Source organism: Saimiri boliviensis, chromosome 17 (genome assembly GCF_048565385.1).
Source record: "Saimiri boliviensis isolate mSaiBol1 chromosome 17, mSaiBol1.pri, whole genome shotgun sequence".
NCBI classification, from domain to species: domain Eukaryota; kingdom Metazoa; phylum Chordata; class Mammalia; order Primates; family Cebidae; genus Saimiri; species Saimiri boliviensis.
In genome coordinates, this window is record NC_133465.1 from 50550962 (window position 1) to 50573193 (window position 22232).

Here is a 22232-nt window from a genome sequence, read left to right on the forward strand (position 1 = left end):
CTGTCACAGCTAGCTGAACAGCTTTTCTTAAAGAGTCCTCAGGAGACAGAGTCCTTTAGACTTCAGAGTTTTAGGAGAGAGAGCCAGGGAGTTCCAGATTGGTTTAGTTCTGAAAAACAGACTAGGTATCTCTAAAGAGAGGAGGCATAATAAAGATTAGACAGGCCAGGCAGAGTGGCTTCATGCCTGTAACCCTAACACTTGGAAGCCCAGGCAGGAGGATCACTTGAGTCAGGCAATGGAGATCAGCCAGCCTGGCCAACATGGTAAAACCCTGTTTCTACTAAAAATACAAAAATTAGGCAGACGTGATGGCGGGCACCTGTAATCCCAGCTACTCGGGAAGCTGGAGCAGGAAAATTGCTTGAACCTAGGAGGCAGAGATTGCAGTGAGTCAAGATCATGCCACTGCACTCCAGCCTGAGCAACAGAGCAAGACTTTGCTTGGATAAAAGTAAATAAATATACTCTGCCCTAATGACTTCAAAAGTTAGAGAAACCCCAAAGATGGACTCCACAGACTTCAACAAAATCCACAACCAAGGGCTGGCTATATTTAGTCAAGCATTAGGTAATCCATCAGTTGTTCCTGTGGTCACTTACAACCATAACAGCTAGCAACAAATATTCACAACAGTGTGATGGGAAAGCTGGTTCTGGCTAAATAGTACTTGTATGTTATGTACTTAAATACAATTGAGTTTGTAGGATTTTGAGGTTTGTTTTGGGGGGGGAGGTAACTATTTTTCACATTTGCACAAGATCACTGGAATAACAATTCCACTTAATTAATATTCTTTCTCATGCAAAGTATAAATGGTTGAGGCTAGAAATAAAGTTGTTTTTTTTTTTTTTAAAAGAGAATGTTGCCAGGCGCAGTGGCTCACACCTGTAATCTCAGCACTGTGGGAGGCCAAGGCGGGTGGATCACCTGAAGTCAGGAGCTGGGAGACCAGCCTGGCCAACATGACAAAACCCAGTCTCTACTAAAACTACAAAAATTAGCTTGGCGTGGTGGTGGGCACCTGTAATCCCAGCTACTCGGGAGGCTGAGGCAGGGAGTACTGCTTGAACCTGGGAGGTGAAGGTTGCACTGAGCTGTGATGGTGCCACTGCACTCCAGCCTAGGCAACAAGACTTCATCTCAAAAAATAATCATCGCGGTTTTGCTATTACTTTTTAATTTTTGTATTTTTAGTAGAGACGGGCTTTCGTCACGTTGGCCAGGCTGGCCTCCAACTCCTGACCTCAAGTGATCTGTCTACCCTGGCCTCCCAAACTGCTGGAATTACAGGCTTGAGCCATCACATCCAGCCTAAAACTGTGATTATTTTTGCACCAAACTAATAGCTAGAGTGATCTTTCCTTCAATATAGCACCAAAAGCAGTTACATTTGACTAAAAAGTAACTGAAGGCAGGGCACAGTGGCTCAAGCCTGTAATCTCAGCACTTTGGGAGGTTGAGGTAGGCGGATCACCTGAGGTCAAGAGTTCGAGACCAGCCTGACCAACATGGTGAAACCTGTCTCTACTAAAAATACAAAAATTGGCCGGGCGAGGTGGCTCAAGCCTGTAATCCCAGCACTTTGGGAGGCCGAGGCGGGTGGATCACAAGGTCGAGAGATCGAGACCAACCTGGTCAACATGGTGAAACCCCGTCTCTACTAAAAATACAAAAAAAGATTAGCTGGGCATGGTGGCGTGTGCCTATAATCCCAGCTACTCAGGAGGCTGAGGCAGGAGAATTGCCTGAACCCAGGAGGCGGAGGTTGCGGTGAGCCGAGATCGTGCCATTGCACTCCAGCCTGGGTAACAAGAGTGAAACTCCGTCTCAAAAAAAAAAAAAAAAAAAAAAAAAAAAATACAAAAATTAGCTGGGCATGGTGGCACATGCCCGTAATCCCAGTTAGTTGAGAGGCTGAGGCAGAAGAATCACTTGAACCCAGGAGGTGGCGGTTGCAGGGAGCCAAGACTGCACCATTGCACTCCAGCACGGACAAGAGGGAAACTTGGCCTCAAAAAAAAAAAAAAAAAAAAAGGTAACTGAAAAAAAATTTTTTTGGCCAGGTATGGTGGCTCACGCCTGTAATCACAGCACTTTGGGAGACTAATGAGAGAAAATCACCTGAGGTCAGATATTCGAGATCAGCCTGACCAACATGGAGAAACCCGTCTCTACTAAAAAAAAAAAACAAAATTAGTCAGGTGTTGTGGCCCATGCCTGTAATCCTAACACTTGAGAGGCTGAGGCAGGAGACTCACTTGAATCCAGGAGGCGGAGGCTGCAGGGAGTGGAGATCGTGCCATTGCACTCCACCCTGGGCAACAAGTGCACAACTCTGTCTCAAGCCAGAAGTGGTGGCTCATGCCAGTAATCCCAGCCCTTTGGGAGGCCAAGGCGGGCAGATCACCTCAGGTTGAGAGTTCGAGACCAGCCTGACCAACATAGAGAAACCCCATCTCTATTAAAAAAACAAAACGAGCCAGGCGTGGTGGCGCATGCCTGTAGTCCCACCTACTCAGGAGGCTGGGGCAGGAGAATCGCTTGAACCTGGGAGGCAGAGGTTGTGGTGAGCCAAGATGTTGCCATTGCACTCCAGCCTGGGCAAAACAGCTGAAAAACTCCGTACCAAAAAAAAAAAAAAAAATTTTTTTTTCAAGAAGAAAATTCAGAAAGGAATTTTAAATTATTTTCTGAAGCTATACTCTATTTGACATATTCACTGACTTTGTGTAAAGTGTTCAAAAGCTCTGTGTCTGCAGTGGGCAAAAAGTATATTCCTGGAAGGGTGCGGTGACTCATCCCTGTAATCCCAGCATCTTGGGAGGCCAAGGCTGGTGGATCACCTGAAGTCAGGAGTCCGAGACCAGCCTGGCCAACGTGGTGAAACCCCATTTCTGGTAAAAATATGTAATAATTAAAAAAAAAAAATTTTGGCCAGGAGCAATGGCTCACGTCTGTAATCCCAGCACTTTGGGAGGCTGAGGTGGGCAGATCATGAGGTCAAGAAATCGAGACCATCCTGGCCAACATGGTGAAACCCCATCTCTACTAAAAAATACGAAAATCAGCTGGGCATGGTGGTGCATACTTGTAGTCCCAGATACTCGAGAGGCTGAGGCAGGAGAATCACTTGAACCCAGGAGGTGGAGGTTGCAGTGAGCCAAAACTGCACCCCTGCACTGCAACCTGGTGACACAGTGAGACCCCATCTCAAAAAAAAAAATCGCCAGGCATGGTGCTACATGTCTATAGTCCCAACTAGTCAGGAGGCTGAGACAAAAGAATTACTTCCATCTGAAGGCAAAGGCTACAGTGAGCCGAAATAGTGCCACTCCACTCCAGCCTGGGCGACAGAGTGAGAATCTGTCTCCAAAAAAAAAAAAAAAAAAAAGTAATTCCTGAAGGAAAATGGGAGAACTTCAGAGTGCTCCAAACACAATAATTTGAGAAAATGAGAGCAATACTTGTCTTGTAAACTATTCAACAGAACTTCACCTAGCCTCCAGAGGGCCAGATTAGGAAATTAATTTGGAGTTCCGAAATTCTGAAATCTACACTAGCATGTATTTCCGGCCACAGTGGTGGCTCACACCTGTAATCCCAGCACTTTGGGAGGCTGAGGCAGTCGAATTGCCTGAGGTCAGGAGTTCAAGACCAGTCTGGCCAACATGGTGAAACCCCGTCTCTACTAAAACTACAAAAAAATTAGCCAGGCATGGTGGCGTGTGCCTATAATCCCAGGGGAAATACTTGAACTAGGGAGGTGGAGGTTGCAGTGAGCCGAGATTGCACCACTGTACTCCAGTCTGGGCAACAGAGCAAGACCCTGTCTCACAAAAAAAAAAAAAAAAAAGGCCGGGCGCGGTGGCTCAAGCCTGTAATCCCAGCACTTTGGGAGGCCGAGGCGGGTGGATCACGAGGTCGAGAGATCGAGACCATCCTGGTCAACATGGTGAAACCCCGTCTCCACTAAAAATACAAAAAACTAGCTGGGCGTGGTGGCGCGTGCCTGTAATCCCAGCGACTTAGGAGGCTGAGACAGGAGAATTGCCTGAACCCAGGAGGCGGAGGTTGCGGTGAGCCGAGATCGCGCCATTGCACTCCAGCCTGGGTAACAAGAGCGAAACTCCATCTCAAAAAAAAAAAAAAAAAAAGGATTTCTGCATATCTGTTTAACCCTGGACAACCTTTAAGCAAAGGCAAAAGACCAAATTAGGAGATAGAGAGGAATATCTCATAGGTTAGTTCTGTCTTCCTCACTGGTTACTAAAAATGTACTTAATAAAACAGCAATATATTTGGACAATTTTTATTTTTTTGAGACAAAGTCTTGCTGTCACCAGGTTGGAGTGCAGTGGTGCGATCTTGGCTCACTGCAACCTCCATCTCCCGGGTTCAAGTGATTCTCCTGACTCAGCCTCCTAAGTAGCTGGGACTACAGGTGCACACCACCATGCCCAGCTAATTTTTGTAATTTTAGTAGAGACAAGAGTTTTACCATATTGGTCAGGCTGTTCTCAAACTCCTGACATTAGATTATCCACCCATCTCAGCCTCCAAAAGTTCTGGGATTACAGGCATGTGCCGCTGCACCTGATCATTTGGACAAATAGAGAAAATATCAAGAACAGGATGTTGACACCTAAACAGAGGATCATAAAAAACTAATTAACTGGCCGGGTACATGGCTCATGCCTGCACTTCTGGCACACTGGGAGCCCGAGGTGGGTAGATCACCTGAGGTCAGAAGTTTGAGACCAGCATGGCCAACATGGTGAAACCCTGTCTCTACTAAAAATGCAAATATAAAAATTAGCTGGGCATGGTGGCATGCGTCTGTAATCCCAGCTACTCGGGAGGCTAAGGCAAGAGAATTGCTTGAACCCAGGAGGTGGAGGTTGCAGTGAGCCAAGATCTCGCCAATGCACTCCAGCAGCCTGGGCGACAGAGCCAGACTTCATCTCAAAAAAAAAAGAGAAAAAAAAAATTGATTAACTTGGAAATCAAACAGTTCAGAAGCAAGCCTCTTCATCCCGAAGAGGGAGAACTGCTTTGTAAAGAATCACTCCTTTCCTGCAATTATATAGGTAGTAGGAAATATAATAATAATAATCAGCCGGGCTCAGTGGCTCATGCCTGTAATCTCAACACTTTGGGAGGCTGAAGTGGGTAGATCACCTGAGGTCAGGAGTTTGAGAACAACCTGGCCAACACGGTAAAACCCCATCTCTACTAATAATACAAAAAATTAGCCAGGTGTGGTGGCGCATGCCTGTTATCCCAGCTACTCAAGAAGCTGAGGCAGGAGAATCGCTTAAACCCTGGAGGTGGAGGCTGCAGTGAGCCAAGATTGCGACATCGCACTCCAGCCTGGGCGACGAGCAAAACTCCGTCTCCCCAAAAAGAAAAAAAAAAACACAACACTCCTCCTCTGTCGATGAATCCTACTCAAACAGTCACTGGCCCCTAGGATTTGGCCATCAGGCAAAATGAGTGTCCAGGACTTCACGGCAACAAACAGTGGGTATCCTGAAAGACTGATCCTCATTCAACCTACTTGGGTGGCTCTTCTGTGAAGCTATGGGCATCTTTGGTAAGGTAGGCTTTCCAACTGCCCCAATAATCTTTGAGGCATTAGTTGTGAAGTTCCCATATAACAAACTTACAGGGAATAGATGTTTACATATCAACTTAAGACTAGTTAGTATAGCCGGGCGCGCTGGCTCAAGCCTGTAATCCCAGCACTTTGGGAGGCCGAGGCAGGTGGATCACGAGGTCGAGAGATCGAGACCATCCTGGTCAACATGGTGAAACCCGTCTCTACTAAAAAAGTGCAAAAAATTAGCTGGGCATGGTGGCACGTGCCTGTAATCCCAGCTACTCAGGAGGCTGAGGCAGGAGAATTGCCTGAGCCCAGGAGGCGGAGGTTGCGGTGAGCCAAGATCGCGCCATTGCACTCCAGCCTGGGTAACAAGGGCGAAACTCCGTCTCAAACAAAAACAAAAACAAAAACAAACTAGTTAGTATAAATGCCTGTGGGCATTTATGAGGGAGACAGCACTAATCCCATTTTCAAGTGAGGAAACTGATGAACATAGAGTTTGTAGAATTTGTCATAAAAGCACAACACAACACATCTGAAAGGGGAAAGCTGAGGAGGAAGTTGAAAGTCTGGTTGGACAGTAGATGAACAATAGACTCAGCAAGAAAATGACCAGTTTGGCCTCATCATCAGTATTTGGCCTCTGGCCAAGACAACCAAGTGTGGCAGCACACACAGAAATAGAGCTTGGAACTCCTAATTTTCAGTCCTGTGTTTTCCTTAGATAACCAGGAGGCCATTAATAAACCAGTTTTATTCCCAATTTTTCTTTTCTTTTTTTTTTTTTTTTTTTTTGAAACGAAGTCTCACTCTGTTGCCAGGCTAGAGTGTAGTGGCCTGATCTTGGCTCACTGAAACCTCCATCTCCTGGGTTCAAGTGATTCTCTTGCCTCAGCCTCCAGAGTAGCTGGGACTACCCGCGCCTGCCACCACACCTGGCTAATTTTTGTGTTTTCTTGTCGTTGTGGTTTTTAGTAGAGATGGGGTTTCAACATTTTGGCCGGGCTGGTCTAAACTCCTGACCTTGTGATCTGCCCACCTAGGCCTCCCAAAGTGCTGGGATTACAGGTGTGAGCCACCATGCCTGGCCTATTCCCAATTTTTTTAAGCAAATAATTGAAAGGCTTGTAGGTCAATCTTAAAAACAGTAAGTTTCATTTATAAATATTATAAATAACAAATTTCTGCTGCTGGTACAGTATTTGCCACTTAGGAGCATCCATTACTGCATAATGGGCCAAGCACCTCACGCCTGTAATCCCAGCACTTTGGGAGGCCAAGGCGAGTGGATCACTTAATGTCAGGGGTTCGAAACTATCCCGGACAACATGATGAATTCCCATCTCTTAATTAAAAAAAAAAAAAAAGGTAACTTCATAATGATGAATCACAAGTGTCTAGGATCATCCCCCATTACGTTCTTGACAGAAGACCCGAAAAGATAATCTTTACAAACCTTTTCTGCTCCTGTAACTATTTAACTCCTACCAAGTTAGTTAGCTTTTCTTCTCTTATCTCTTGATCAGTGTAGAGCAGGCGCCCCCAAACTTTTTGCACAGGGGGCCAGTTCACTGTCCCTCAGACCGTTGGAGGGCCGCCACATACTGTGCTCCTCTCACTGACCACCAATGAAAGAGGTGCCCCTTCCTGAAGTGCGGCGGGGGGCCGGATAAATGGCCCTAGGGGGCCACATGTGGCCCGCGGGGCCGTAGTTTGGGGACGCCTGGTGTAGAGCCAACATGCCATAGGTCAAAAATCAACCCACAGTAGGAATCAAGTGTACTGATGCTTCAGTTAGGAGTAAGTGGTTTCAGTTCTGAATTGAGAACTCTATTCAATGGTGATCCCTATTTTGTAATCCAGTTGCAACACATCTGGAGAGCAGAGGGAAACAACGGCTAATGCTATGGAATTGTCGCTCCAACTGAAGAAAATTAATAGGAGGAACAGGACTTCAGCTCTGGAATACCTTTTTTTTTTTGGAGACAGAGTCTTGCTCTGCCGCCCAAGCTGGCAATGGTTTGGTGTTCACTGCAACCTCCACCTCCCAGGTTCAAGTGATTCTCCTGCCTCAGCCTCCTGAGTAGCTGAGATTACAAGCACACACCACCACACCCGGCTAATTTTTGTATTTTTAGTAGAGATGGGGTTTTACTATGTTGGCCAGGTTGGTCTCGAACTCTCGACCTCAGGTGATCCGCCTGCCTCAGCCTCCTAAAGTGCTGGGATTACAGGCGTAAGCCACTGTGCCAAGTTCAGTAAAACTTTTATGATATTTGCTAGAAAGGCCAAAGGCTTAGGAATGTTCCGACCATTTGTAACTGATGAAACTCATCACAAGGTACCCACAAAATTCACTGCCCGTCACCCTGCTATGTCAGAGCCTCCCTACTTCAGAGCCTACCTAGGCATAATTTTAACTAACATTTTAGCAACAAAACTTTTATTTGAACATATCCTTGAGCCACAAATCTCTCTGGATTTAGATTTCAAGCAGCAGGAAATAAGATGGTTTAATCTGCAATTCAATAAAAGAATTTCACTTCAAACTTCAATCTTTAAGAAGCTGCTACAGCTATAATGTAAGGTTGAGAATTTATTCTTTCAAAGCAGGTCTCCTCAACTCCTAAACGCTACATATATGAAGTAGATAAAAACTGCAGCTTCTATTTTGATAGCATTTAGGATCTACAGAAGTGGTCTTTCAATTATTTGGAATTTCAAAAAATAGAGGTTACCTAGTAACAATGCACCAGTAACACACAAAATACTCTGATTTTGTTTAATCTGTGGGAAAAAAAATTCTTTAAAGATTCTGTAATCTTACAAGATTACACTGGAATTACTATAGTTCGTTTTTCCCTCTAGGAGGGCAGCCATTTCTCTAAAAGTTTTGTAAAAGTTAACGCTCGGATTTCAAAATCCAAGCAGATGTTGATGAAGCACACGAAATGGGCCACTCCATTTCTACTTCTGAGCCGCGGCGACTCTGACTTTGTGCCCCAGCCCTGTAAAGGGCAAAACCTCATCCCTTTGGTGTAAACTTTCAAGAGAAGTGGGACAGCACACTTTAGGCGTTTCACCAGGAGGCTGGCGACGTGCTAGGTCAGGTTGTCCGGAGAATCGGGACCGGGTGGGACATATTCTTGAGGGCAACAGCCTCAGGGACCTCCAGGCATCGGGCTCGTGAAGGTTTCCACGTGCCCCTATCTGGCTGGTCCCAGGGGGAATTAGTGGTTGCTACAGTTAGAGAGGGCTGTGGTTTTTCGCACCCCGGGAGACGAGATGGCGCTTTGGTGTACGCGAGGTAAAGTGGGTGGGTGCACTGGGATCTCCGCCCTCGGAGCCTCCAGCTGACTGCCACACCGGAGGGACGTGCGGCCAGACCTGCGACCTGCGACCTCCGCCCTCCCCCGCGGCGCCAGCCTCTGAAATCTGGCGTCGCCCCCACCTCGCCAGTCGAAGTGGGAGTCCCTCTCGGCGGGGCCTTGCCGCCATACCCAGGCCGAATGGGGGTTGGGAGGGAGGCCGGCAGAGCTCGGCCTCAGCATCCGCGCCCCTGTGGAAGGACGGCAGAGGGGAGCCGTTTCACCAGCCTCTCCTCTGCCGGGGTCTCGGGAAACACGCGGTAATTACCGAGGAACCCCGCACTCCATGAGAGGCGAGGCTGCGGGGCTGCCGGGACAGTTTGAGGACCGGGCTCAGCCGGGGAGACTCCAACCTTCACCCTCCCCGGCCCCCGGTCCCACTTCCCGTTGTCTCCCGGCGCCGCCACTTCAGGCAGCCCACTCGGCCCGGCCTCTCCCCGCGCCCGGACCACCCCCCACGGGGTGCTCTCACTGCGCAGCGAGTCCCTCCGCTGCCTCCTCCCAGCCCAAAATGGCGGCGATGGCCGCCGATCTTCTCGTCGCCTTCCTCAAAGGCCAAGGATCCCTCCGCTCCTGCTGCCCCGCCCACCTCAGCCGGATCTATTTTCTGCCCCGTAAAGATTAACGCCATCAATGAACTCTTTGAGTTCGGAGAAGGCGGGTCCAGTTGTGCCTCCTCACAACTAATCGTTGACAAAAGCGAGAATATTGGCAGAAGACTTCACCAATCAAAAAAAGCAGCGGTGCGCGCGCGGGCTGCCCCCCGCGCAAGGGTAGATGGGTTTTGGAATCACGGGTGTGGCTGTTGACGTGACAGGCGTTTGGCCCGCTTTTCAGGCTAGAAGAACTACAATCCCCAGCAGGCACCGCGCGTCCAGACTATCTCCTCCCCCCATCTTAGTGCCCTGAGCGGCTTGACCAGAGCTGCTGCAACTGCAGCAAGAGGTAGGGCTCAGGCGTTGGGAATTGCACCGACAGGCAGTCGCACAGAAAGATACACAGATGTAGTGGTGTGCATAGCCCTTGACAGCGAATAATAGGTTAGTTCCACCTTTGCAAAACCTCTTTCCATGACTATTTCACCTCTTCCAAGAAATCCATCCTTATCCCAGCTGGGTTTCCCTCCCAGCCGCATGTAGCGCGAAGACTTTTCCCCTTTCCTCCGTTTCCCTTACTGAGAGGAAGGAGGGAGGCAGGCCAGAACCTTAGAGAAAAAGGCCTTGGCTCCAGGCTTTGCCCAGGCCCCGGCTGTGCTTCTAGCCTTTGGAGCCCAGCTTGGGGAGAAGATTGGGAATGCAGGACTGCATCAAGATTGGGGTCCCTGGCGACAGTGGGAAGGGACTCCTGAGCTTGCCCCGTGTTCTCCTGTCGCCGCCGCAGCCCCACTGCACTCCAGCCTGCCCAGGCAGTCTCCTTTCCGCTCTGGTGGTTGGGGGAACAAAGCTTACACCTGGCTCCCTGGCTGCCAGCCTGGGCCTCGGTGACTTCCAGGAGGACATGAGCCCTGGTGAGGAACCCGAGCAGCAGGACTGGGAAAACGGCTCCTGAACCCCATTTGCCCCCTTGCTGGCTAGAGGTGTGAAACCCAGTAGTGGAAGCACCCTTCCGGGGCCTGCAATTTGAGAATGAGGGTATGAAAGGCTGGGGTACAAAATGGCTGTCGCTGCCTGGGGAAACAATTATGGGCAGGCACGCGCCACCACACCCGGCTGATTTTTGTATTCGGAGTTTTCCTGAGAACGTACCTTCAGGACTTGGGTTTCTGTTGTTCAAAACAGGTGTCACTAGTTCCAGGCGTCTGCAGAGATTTCAAAGGGAAGATGATGGCCACTCCGAACCAGACTGCCTGTAATGCAGAGTCACCAGCAGCCCTGGAGGAGGCCAAGGTAAGCCCTGCCCTCCTGCCCACCCGAGTGCCCTGGGCATGAGTCCCACACCTGACATCCGAACTTCTTGTCTCACGTGTTGGTAGATTTGGAAAACCAGTATTTTGATGAGTCCCTACTATGCACTAGGCAATAAGCCGGAATCCCAGTCTATGCTGTTATGAAATGTTAGTAACTTGCCGGGTGCAGTGGCTCATGCCTGTAATTCCAGCACTTTGGGAGGCCTAGGTGGGTGGATCACCTGAGGTCAGGAGTTTGAGACCAGCATGACCAACATGACAAAACCCTGTCTCTAATAAAAATACAGAATTAGCCTGGCATGGTGGTGGCACATGCCTGTGATCCCAGCTACTTGGGAGGTTGAGGCAGGAGAATCGCTTGAACCCAGGGGGTGGAGGTTGCAGTGAGCCGAGATTGCACCATTGCACTCCAGCCTGGGGGACAGAGCGAGACTCTGTCTCAAAAAAAAAAAAAGGCTGGGAGCCTGGTGCGGTGGCTCAAGCCTGTAATCCTAGCACTTTGGGAGGCCGAGGCGGGTGGATCACAAGGTCAAGAGATCGAGACTATCCTGGTCAACATGGTGAAACCCTGTCTCTACTAAAAATACGAAAAATTAGCTGCGCATGGTGGCACGTGCCTGTAATCCCAGCTACTCAGGAGGCTGAGGCAGGAGAATTGCCTCAACCCAGGAGGCAGAGGTTGCGGTGAGCCGAGATCGCGCCATTGCACTCCAGCCTGGGTAACAAGAGCGAAACGCCGTCTCAAAAAAAAAGGCTGGGCGAGGTCAGGAGTTCTAGACCAGCCTGGCCAATATGGTGAAACCCTGTCTCTCTGTCTCTACTAAAAATACAAAAAGATTAGCTGGGCGTGGTGGCATGCGCCTGTAATCTCAGCTGTCTGGAGGCAGAGGCAGGAGAATTGTTTGAACCTGGGAGGTGGAGGTTGTAGTGAGCCAAGATCTCGCCACTGCACTGCAGCCTGGCGACAGAGCAAGACTCAAAAAAAAAAAAAAAAAAAAAGAAAAAAAATCCTTTCAGGTAGGAAATATTTCCAATTCCCAATTCCCAGAAGCTAAGGTTTTGAGACCTGAAATACCTGTTTTCCAGAATCATGCTGCCTATAGGCAACAGACTCAGGGTTTAAATGTAGGGCCTTCTGACAACAGAACCTTGCCTTGAACTCAAATCCAAAGAGGGTTTGGAGGGACTTGGTTGAATGTTTGCATTTTGTCCAGGCTAAGAACCAAGTCTGAAGCAGGAAGAAGAGTTTCTGGTTCATAATTTGGAATGGACCCAGGCAGGCTATTCACTTGTGACCAGGAGTTCAAGACCAGTCTGGCCAACATGGTGAAACCTCATCTCTACTAAAAATACAAAAATTTGCTGGCATGGTGGCACATGCCTGTAATACTAGCTACTTGGGAGGCTGAGGCAGGAGAATCACTTGAACCTAGAATGCAGAGGTTGCACTTAGCTGAGATATACCACTGCACTTTAGCTTGGGTGATAGAGTGAGACTCCATCTCAAAAAACAGGCCATGGGATTCAGATGTTTCACGTAACGGAGGCAAGGAAAATTTAAAAAAGAAAAAAAAACCAAACAAACATAAAACAGGGCAGGCACAGTGGCTCACGCCTGTAATCCTAGCACTTTGGGAGGCCAAGACAGGTGGATCACCTGAGGTCAAGAGTTTGAGACCACCCTGGCCAACATGGTGAAACCCCATCTTTACTAAAAATTAGCTGGGCGTAGCGACAAGCACCTATAATCCCAGCTACCCGGGAGGCTGAGGCAGGATAATTGCTTGAACCCAGGAGGAAGAGGTTGCAGTGAGCCGACATCACACCATTGCACTCCAGTCTGGGCGACAGAACGAGACTTTGTCTCAAAAAGAAAAAAGAAGAAAAAAATCGTGAAATTAGCCAGGCCTGGTAGTGCATGCCTGTAATCCCAGCTGCTTGGGAGGCTGAGGCAAGGGAATCACTTGAACCCAGGAGGCAGAGGTTGCAGTGAGCTGAGATCATGCCACTGCACTCCAGCCTGGGTGACGAAGTGAGACTCTGTCTTAATAATTGTAGCTTGGAATGGAGGTAGCGGGTAGGATCGTATCAGACCCTCAGAAGATGCCCCTTTCCAACCTGGCAACGGGAGCCCATGCTTGTTCTCTCACTACCCACCCTTACCCATTCTCCCTTAGTCCATGACTTCCTGTAGATGAGCAGGGAGCTTAGGGCAGGGGCCAGAGAGCTTCTGACCCACCCTGCCTAGCCCATTCCGTGTTTTGTGGATTGACTGAATTCGGAATTCATGACATGTCAGGGCTACACTGTTCAGCAACGTCACACAGCTTATCTACCATAGTGGTCATGGTAGTAGAGGGCCAAGTCTTCAAGAGGGAGGGAGCAGGTAGGGTCGGGGTGCCAGGCTTGCTTAGATGGAGGTGGAGGATCCACAGGGCACTTTTACTGAGGGATGGGAGCGTGTGACTGATTATGCATACCAAAAAGCCACTCTGCCTTGGTGTCTCAGTGGCCTTGCCTCTCCCAGGTGGGGCAACAGCTCTGTCTCATTTGGCCCAGCCACTGTTGGAGACAAGGGCTATTTTTTATATTTGGTGATCTCCCTGCAGGTGAAGTAACACCACAAACCCCACATACACACACACCCCAACATACCTCCTTTTCCCTGAAATTCTCTTCAGGGTCTGCACAACACACGTGACATGTGCCTGGCTTTTTTTTTTTTTTTTTTTTTTTTTTGAGACGGAGTCTTGCTGGAGTGCAGTGGTGCAATCTCAGCTGACTGCAACCTCCACCTGGGTTTAAGGGATTCTTCTGCCTCAGCCTCCTGAGTAGCTAGGACCACAGGCGCATGCCACCACACCCAGCTAATTTTTGTATTTTTAGTAGAGATGGGTTTCACCATGTTGGCCAGGATGATCTCGATCTCTTGCCTGGCCTCCCAAAGTGCTGGGATTATAGGCGTGAGCCACCACGCCCAGCCGTGCCTGGCTCTTAAGGGCTGCATACACCACATTCCTCAATACACACACACCCCATGTGTACAGAGCCATGCTCACATGTCTCTGAACTGTTTTGCGTATTATTCAACAACATACCAATGGTAGTGGTTATTATTAGAAATCGCCCAAACCACAAACTTAGAGCAACTCATTCCCCATCTCCCACACACCCAGTACTCCCACCCTTCCCACAACAGAGATAAACAGATGCGCTGAACATACACTCTCTTGACAGAGCCTTTCCACCTCTTAGATAAGTTCTGGAACTCTCCCACTGTAGACTAGAGGCTGACCCTCCCTGTCCTTGGAGAGGAGCTCTTTCCTGCCATTCATATAGGAGAGTGATACCAACTACCAACTTGTGCCTGGAATAAATATGTTCTCTATCTTATTTTATTTTGCTTTGTTTTATTTTTTGAGACAGAGTCGCATTCTGTTGCCCAGGCTAGGGTGCAGTGGCGCAATCTCAACTCACTGCAACCTCTGCCTCCCAGGTTCAAGCGATTCTCCTACCTCAGCCTCCCAAGTAGCTGGGATTGCAGGTGCGTGCCACCATGCCCAACCAATTTTTTTGTATTTTCAGTAGAGACAAAGTTTTGCCGTGTTGGCCAGGTTGGTCTCGAGCTCCTGACCTCAGGTGATCCACCCACCTTTGCCTCCCAAAGTGCTTGGATTATAGGCATGAGCCACCGCACCTGGCACGCTGCATTTTCTTTACCACAGAAAGATAGAGAAGGAAGTCTTATTTTCCTTTTTTTTTTTTTTTTGAGACTCCGGCTCTGTCACTGAGGCTGGAGTGCAGTGGCGCAATCAGGGCTCACTGCAGCCTCAACCTTCTGGGCTCAAGTGATCCTCCCACTTCAGCCTCCCAAGTAGCTGGGACTGCAGGTGCTGACCACCATGCCTGGGTAATTTTTTGTAGAGATGGGGTTTCGCCGTGTTGCCCAGGCTGGTCTTGAACTTATGGGCTCAAGCGATCCACCCACCTTGGCCTCCGAAAGTGCTAGGATTACCAGGATGAGCCACTGTGCCTGGCCGGGAGTCTTATTTCCCAATATCTTTTGGATCTCCCTATCTTATAAGGTTTAGGTCACTTAGCAGATATTTTGAGCACTTCCCTTGTGCTGCGCATAGGGATACAGTGGTGAGTTGGTCAGACAAGATGCATTCTCACAGGAGCAAGACAGATGTTAAATGCCCGTATGTTAAATGCTATGTGCTAACTGTGTGACATGATAGAATCACTAGGGAGGGGAGATGGAGAAGTCTACTTTAGGTAGGGTAGTCAAGGAGGGCCTGGCTTCCCTGAGGAAGTGACATTGGAGCTAAGCTCTAAAAGATGAAAAAAGGCGGCCAGGCACGGTGGCTCACGCCTGAATCCCAGCACTTTGAGAGGCCAAGGTGGGTGAATCACCTGACGTCAGGAGTTTGAGACCAGCCTGGTCAACATGGTGAAACCCTGTCTCTACTAAAAATACAAAAAGTTAGCTGGGTGTAGTGGTGGGCACCTGTAGTTCCAGCTACTTGGGAGGTTGAGGCAGGAGAATCGCTTGAACCTGGGAGGTAGAGGTTGCAGTGGGTTGAGATTGCATCACTGTACTCCAGGCTGGGCAACAGAATGAGACTCTGTCTCAAAAAAAAAACCAAACACCCAGGCACAGTGACTCATGCCTATAATCCTAGCACTTTGGGAGGCTGAGGCGAGCAGATTACTTGAGGTCAAGAGGTCGAGACCATCTTGGCCAACGTGATGAAACCCTGTCTCTACTAAAATACAAAACTAAAAATTAGGCCGGGCACGGTGGCTCAAGCCTGTAATCCCAGCACTTTGGGAGGCCGAGGCGGGTGGATCACAAGGTCAAGAGATCAAGACCAACCTGGTCAACATGGTGAAACCCCCGTCTCTACTAAAAATACAAAAAATTGGCTGGACGTGGTGGTGCGTGCTTGTAATCCCAGCTACTCAGGAGGCTGAGGCAGGAGAATTGCCTGAACCCAGGAGGCGGAGGCTGCGGTGAGCCGAGATCACGCCATTGCACTCCAGCCTGGGGAACAAGAGTAAAACTCCATCTCAAAAAACAAACAAACAAACAAAAAAACCTAAAAATTAGCTGGGCGTGGTGGTGTGCGCCTGTAGTCCCAGCTGTTTGGGAGGCTGAGGCAGAAGAATTGCTTGAACCCAGAGGCAGAGGTTGCAGTGAGCCGAGGCGGCTCTGCTGCACTCCTGGGTGCAGAGCAAGACTCTGTCTCACACACACACACACACACACACATACACATACACACAACATGAAAAAAAGTCAGCCATGCAAACAGCTAGAAGCAGGATCAGCAACATAATTTGGGGGGCCCAGTGCAAAAGGGCATCTTGTTCAAAAATTATTAAAAAGTTAAAGACAGTGGCCAGGTGTGGTGGCGCATGCCTGCAGATCTAGTTACTTGGGAGGCTAAAGCAGGAGGATTGCTTGAGCCCAGGAGTTTGAGGCTACATACAGTGAGTTATTATTGTACCACCGCATTTCTGCCTGGGCAACAGAGTGAGACCCTGTCTCCAAAAATAAGTTGTGTTTTGTTTGTTTGTTTTCTTTTGTTTTGACATGGAGTCCAGCCTGGCCAACATGCTGAAACCCCATTTCTACTAAAAAGACAAAAATAAAGCCAGGCATGGTGGCACATGCTTGCAATCCCAGCTACTCAGGAGGTTGAGGCTGGACAATCCGGGAGGGAGAGGTTACAGTGAGCCAAGGTTGCGCCATAGCATTCCAGTCTAGGCGACAGAGTGAGACTCCTCACTCAAAAAATAAAATAAAAACTAAAGATTTGTTTTTGTTTTGTTTTTTTGAGATAGAGTTTGTTCTTTTTTTTTTTTTTTTTTTTTTTTTTTTGAGACGGAGTGTCGCTCTTGTTACCCAGGCTGGAGTGCCATGGCGCAATCTCGGCTCACCGCAACCTCCGCCTCCTGGGTTCAGGCGATTCTCCTGCCTCAGCCTCCTGAGTAGCTGGGATTACAAGCACGCACCACCATGTCCAGCTAATTTTTTATATTTTTAGTAGAGACGGGGTTTCACCATGTTGACCAGGTTGGTCTCGATCTCTTGACCTCATGATCCAACCGCCTCGGCCTCCCAAAGTGCTGGGATTACAGGCTTGAGCCACCGCGCCCGGCAGAGTTTGTTCTTGTTGCCCAGGCTGGAGTGCAATGGCACAATCTTGGCCCACCAAAACCTCTGCCTTCTGGGTTCAAGGGATTCTCTTGCCTCAGCCTCCCGAGTAGCTGAGATTACAGGCCTGTGCCATCACACCCAGCTGATTTTTTTTGTATTTTTAGTAGAGACAGGGTTTCTCCATGTTGGTCAGGCTGGTCTTGAACTCACAACGTCAGGTGATCCACTTGCCTCGGCTGCCCAAAGTGCTGGGATTATAGGCGTGAGCCACTGTGCCTGGCTTTTTTTTTTTTTTTAAACAAAAAGTTTAAGACAAGGACAGCATGAAGCCAGGTGCAGGGCCTCTGTGGGACTGCACAGGTCACCTGCTCATGAAGCCAGCTCGTTTGAAAGTTAGGTTTTCTGAGAAGAGGGAAGAGCAGGTGCCATTTGGGCTTCTGACCGAGCAAATGCATCAAGATCCATCTTCTATCCCAGTGTTCTCCTTCCCCTACTTTACTCATTTGGACAGTATTTATGGAACTCCTACTCATTGCCAGGTATTATTCTAGGCATTGAAATTACAGAGTGAAACCCACAGGCAAAATTCCTGCTGTCACCATGAGTTTACTTGGGGAAGGTTGGGGGACAGACAGTAGACAGGTAACTTTGTAAACAAATGGTTGCAAAAGGGTGAAGGGCTAAGAGTGACCAAGTTAGCTGAGTGTGGGAAGGTTGGCTTCACGCTGGGTAGAGAGGGAAGGGTTCCATCTCCAGGGACAGATTGTCTGATCCATCCTTCTTCCTCCTCTCTCTCTTTAGAACTCTGGTACCCCAGGGAGCCCCCAAACACCCCCTGAGCCTCATGACTCTGGTGGTTCCCTACCCCTGACACCCCGGATGGAGAGCCACTCAGAGGATGAAGATCTTGCTGGGGCTGTTGGAGGCCTGGGCTGGAACAGTAGGAGTCCCTGGACCCAGAGCTCAGGGGGCTGCTCAGCGGAGGCCATACTGGCCCGGAAGAAACACCGTCGGCGGCCGTCGAAGCGCAGACGGCACTGGCGGCCCTACCTGGAGCTGAGCTGGGCTGAGAAACAACAGCGGGATGAGAGGCAGAGCCAGAGGGCGTCCCGGGTCCGAGAGCAGATGTTCGCCAAAGGCCAGCCCGTGGCCCCCTACAACACCACCCAGTTCCTGATGAATGACCGAGACCCAGAAGAGCCCAACTTGGATGTGCCCCCTGGGGTCTCCCACCCAGGTTCCAGTGGGGAGAGTGAGGCTGGGGATAGTGACGGGCGAGGCCGAGCACACGGTGAGTTCCAGCAGAGGGACTTCTCTGAGGCTTACGAGCGCTTCCGCACCGAGAGCCTCCATGGCCGCAGCAAGCAGGAGCTGGTGCGAGACTACCTGGAGCTGGAGAAGCGGCTGTCGCAGGCTGAGGAGGAGACCAGGAGGCTGCAGCAGCTGCAGGCATGCACGGGCCAGCAGTCCTGCCGCCAGGTGGAGGAGCTGGCCGCCGAGGTCGAGAGGCTCCGGACGGAGAACCAGAGGCTTCGGCAGGAGAACCAGATGTGGAACCGAGAGGGCTGCCGCTGTGACGAGGAGCCGGGTACCTAGGGGTGCCCCCGAGCCTGGTGGACACAAGGAGTAGGTCTTATTTCATGCACACTCAGGTCAGCTGGGTCTCAAGGAGGCAGGTGGCAGATGAAAACCACCCTCAACACCCTGTGCCCCCTGAGAACAGCTAAATCGATTCAGACTCCCACCTCACCATTTTCACAGTTGGTTCTTCCATGTCAGCTTACTTTTTACAGAGAAATTAAATGGTCTTGGTGGGAGCAAATGGCGGGTGTCTAGGATTGATTTCACTTGGGCTGTTCTGAGAAACAAAACATTTGCCCCACAGAGGTCTGAGTGGGGCCCCAGTCCCTGCTGTCCCAAGCCTGGCGTGACAAGATCTCCAGGTTACCTGAATCCTGCTCTGTGGGTGTTGGAGCAATCAGGCTGCATGGAAGGTTTTCTAGGTGGGAGGGAACTCAGTCAGGAGCCCCCAGTTTTGGCCAGATTGCTCTGAGGAGCTGCGAGCTTTCCCTGGAGGAGAGAGAGCGGGGGGCTTTTGGAGAAGGCCCAGGCCCAGGGGTTCCTTGAGAGTTTGCTTCTGAGCTCCTTGTATTCTCCTCCTCGCAGTTTAAACGCTGGACTAGGCAGGATCTGGGTGCCTTGTGTCTCTTTGTTCCTAACACCCCCCAACCCTGACCCCTCTCTGCAGGGGGTTGGGCCCCCCGAGGTTAGCCATCGAATGTTTGTGTTTGTCTCCTCACCTCCTGAGGGTACTAAGGGAGATGCTCTCCTGGTAGAAAATAAAGTCAAGAGGCAGAGGGGGGCAGCGCATGGATCCCTTAGAGCAAAGCAGCCCGGCTCTCCTGGTGCCTGCCATGCATCTGTGCGTCCTGCTCCTCTCCGCCTCACCACGTGGGTGTGAATTCCCTGTGAAGTGTGTGAGGCCCTAGCCTGTCTGTACATCAGAGAGCTGGGTCAGCCTGAGTAACGCAGATACCACCAGCCAGCACCGGGCTCTGAGAATGAGCTCACCCACCCCTTCACACTCAGGCCCACCCTTCCCCAGACACCCTGTCTCTTCCATCCCCTCCTGGTACCCTTGCAGGCCGGCACTGGGTGTCAGGCAGCAATGAACAGGGATAACCAGGGGTGGCAGAGGACATTAGTCAACTCACCAGTGAGCTAGTGCTGGCTCTGCCACCAGGCAAGGGGAGGAGCAGAGGCCTGGCTGCCCAGCCTAGCTTCCCTTCCAGGCCCTCATCTTGACAGGCCACATTGGGCAAGACAAGACTCGGCCCAGGGATGGAAATGTTGATGAAATCCTGTGTGTTGCCAGGACAACTTTCGTTTCTGCCCTGCCACACCCAGGCCTGGCCAGAGCCTTCTACAATGAAACACAGAACAGATTCTAGGAATGCATGGGTTTCAAGACAAAGCAAAATCCCATCCTGGGGTACCTGACCCCTAGAAGCCTGGGTCCTCAGACAGCTCAGTCAGGAAGGGCAGCAGGAATCATCATCCCCACTTTGCAGATGGGAAACCAGAGGCTTAGCAAGGAAACCAGAGGCTTAGTGGCTTTTTGGATTCCAGGAGAGCCTTCGGAGGCCTGCCTGCCCCTGTGAGGTGCAGTGGGGTGCTAGCCTGGGACCCAGAGGCCTGTTGGCCTTTTGCTGGCAGCCTCCGAGCTGCATTCCTAAGCATGGAGCCCGAGGGAGAGAGGAGGCCCAGGACAAAGGTGGACAAAGGTTGTTTACCCGGAGGTGCCTGTGTGTGTGTGTGTGTGTGTGTGTGTGTGTGTGTGTGTGTATGTGTGTGTCTACGAGGTGAGAGTAGATTCCAGAGGGCTGCTGGAGTGTGGGGGGAGGGGTGTGGGTGAGGGCGCTGGGGGCCCATTGCCAGTCAGGGCAGGTCAAGAGTTTGGCCCTTCTTGGCCCAGAAGCTGAGGAGTCTGGAGGCAGGAAAGCTGCCAGCTGCTTCCCCAATGTCCCCCTTACACATAAAAGGCTGAAGGGTGCAAACAGAGCAGCACCTCGGTGGGTTAATTTTCCCCCAGGCTGCAGGTCGGGTGGGGCAAGGAGAACAAAGGAGAGGATGTGAGCCGGGCGTGTGGGAGGGCCTGAACCCAAATGGGAGGGGTGCGTGAAGAGGGTCCCTATCTGCACCCCCCCCGCCCCCCCCTCCCCCGGCTCCCTGACTCCTGGGTAAGGGGTGTGCAGGGAGGAGATCGTCCTGGGGCCGGAGCTGGGGGTCAGCACTGGAGAGAAAGGGCTCAGCCGTGGGTGGGAGCCAGGCCTGGGTCCCTCGGTGCCCCGCCCCTTTTGCTTCCAGTTGTTCCCACACCTGCTGCTTGGTCCTGAAGCCTGGGCCTCCACTCCGCCCACTGCAATGGTGGAGGCTCCAGTTTACAAGACACCCCCACCCCCGCATCACATGCCCTTAGCTAGGGAGGTTGGGCCTGGACACAGCCTCCCTGGGCCTTTCCAGAGCTGCCCTCAGGCCCTGTGCTTTCTGGGACCCTGTTAGTCACCTGAGCCAGGGGAGGGAAGTGCAGAGAACACATGTGTCATGGGAGTGGCTGTTGAAACCTCCCACCAGTCCTGCCCAGCCTGGTTTAGGATCCCTCTTTCCTCCCCGGCAGGAACTCCCAGACCCCAGTGGGAAACTCCTGTGCCCCTTGTACACACCCTGCCTGCAATGGGGTCAGGGAATGAGGGAGAGGGGTGGGCAGAGGTTGGTGGGGTGGGGCAGGAGGAAGCTGCCAGAGAGGGAAGTAACAGTACTGGGGGAAAGGTGGTCAGGTCCCATTGCCCTGTTGGGAACAGGCAAGTGTGGCACTGGCCCTTTAAGTGGGGGTGCCAGTCAGTGCCCTCCCCCAACCAACCTAATTCATGGGCACACTGAGCATGTGCAGGGGCTGTGCATGTGGGGAGGGGAGGGGAGAGGGGGGCATACATTCCGGAGGGAGCTTCGCATCTCCCTACTTCCGGTAGCTGCCCCCACTCTCCTTCCTGGGTCTGACAAAAGAGCCTGTGGTGCTCACCCATTCCCTCCCCCACCCCATGCCCCAGGGGGTGCTGCCCTCTGCAACTGCTGAAGCTGCCATGGGTGCTAGGCAGGCCCCCTCTGCCCTAGGGAGTCTCCTGGCTGCCTGGAGGTGGCACACACAGAGCCCAATGCCAGCCTCACTTCCCTGGTGTGGGCGGCGGCGGCGAATCTTCCTGCTGCCTACGTGTTCCATTTCATTCCATTGGTGCCAGGGTTTTTAAAAGAACCATCCACCTGTGATGTCGCTCTGAAAGTGAAACAGCTCAAAGGATGCGGCCCTGCCTCCCAACCAGAACCTTCCAGTCCAAGAGGAGGCTAACAGCCCAGTGGCTGCAAGGGCCTTCCCTGAGTCCCGCTCCTTCTGCTTCTCCCCTGCAGGTCAAGGGATCGAAGCCAGCTTCCTCCAGACTACCTTCACCTGCAGCTGGGACCCTCCCTCAAACCCTTCCACCACGTCAACCTTACCTCTTTCTGCCAAGTCTTCCCCTCTCCCAGCCCTCAGCCCCTCCTGTTATCTCCCGTACCCCTCTAGCACTTGTCCACTGTTAGCTACTAGTACCATTATTTTTCATTTCATTCTTTTTTTTTTTTTTTTTGAGATG

The 22232-nt window shown here is 50.9% G+C and overlaps 1 protein-coding gene across 1 annotated transcript; it reads left to right on the plus strand.

Moving 5' to 3' along the window:
- Positions 1-8652: 8652 nt before the first annotated feature.
- HEXIM2 (HEXIM P-TEFb complex subunit 2) lies at positions 8653-18871 on the plus strand. Its single transcript, XM_003943603.4, is given in 4 exon segments — positions 8653-8913; positions 10753-10774; positions 10776-10860; positions 17848-18871. Coding segments are annotated over 4 exon segments (924 nt in total). The 5' UTR covers positions 8653-8891; the 3' UTR covers positions 18643-18871.
- The last annotated feature ends 3361 nt before the right edge of the window (positions 18872-22232 follow it).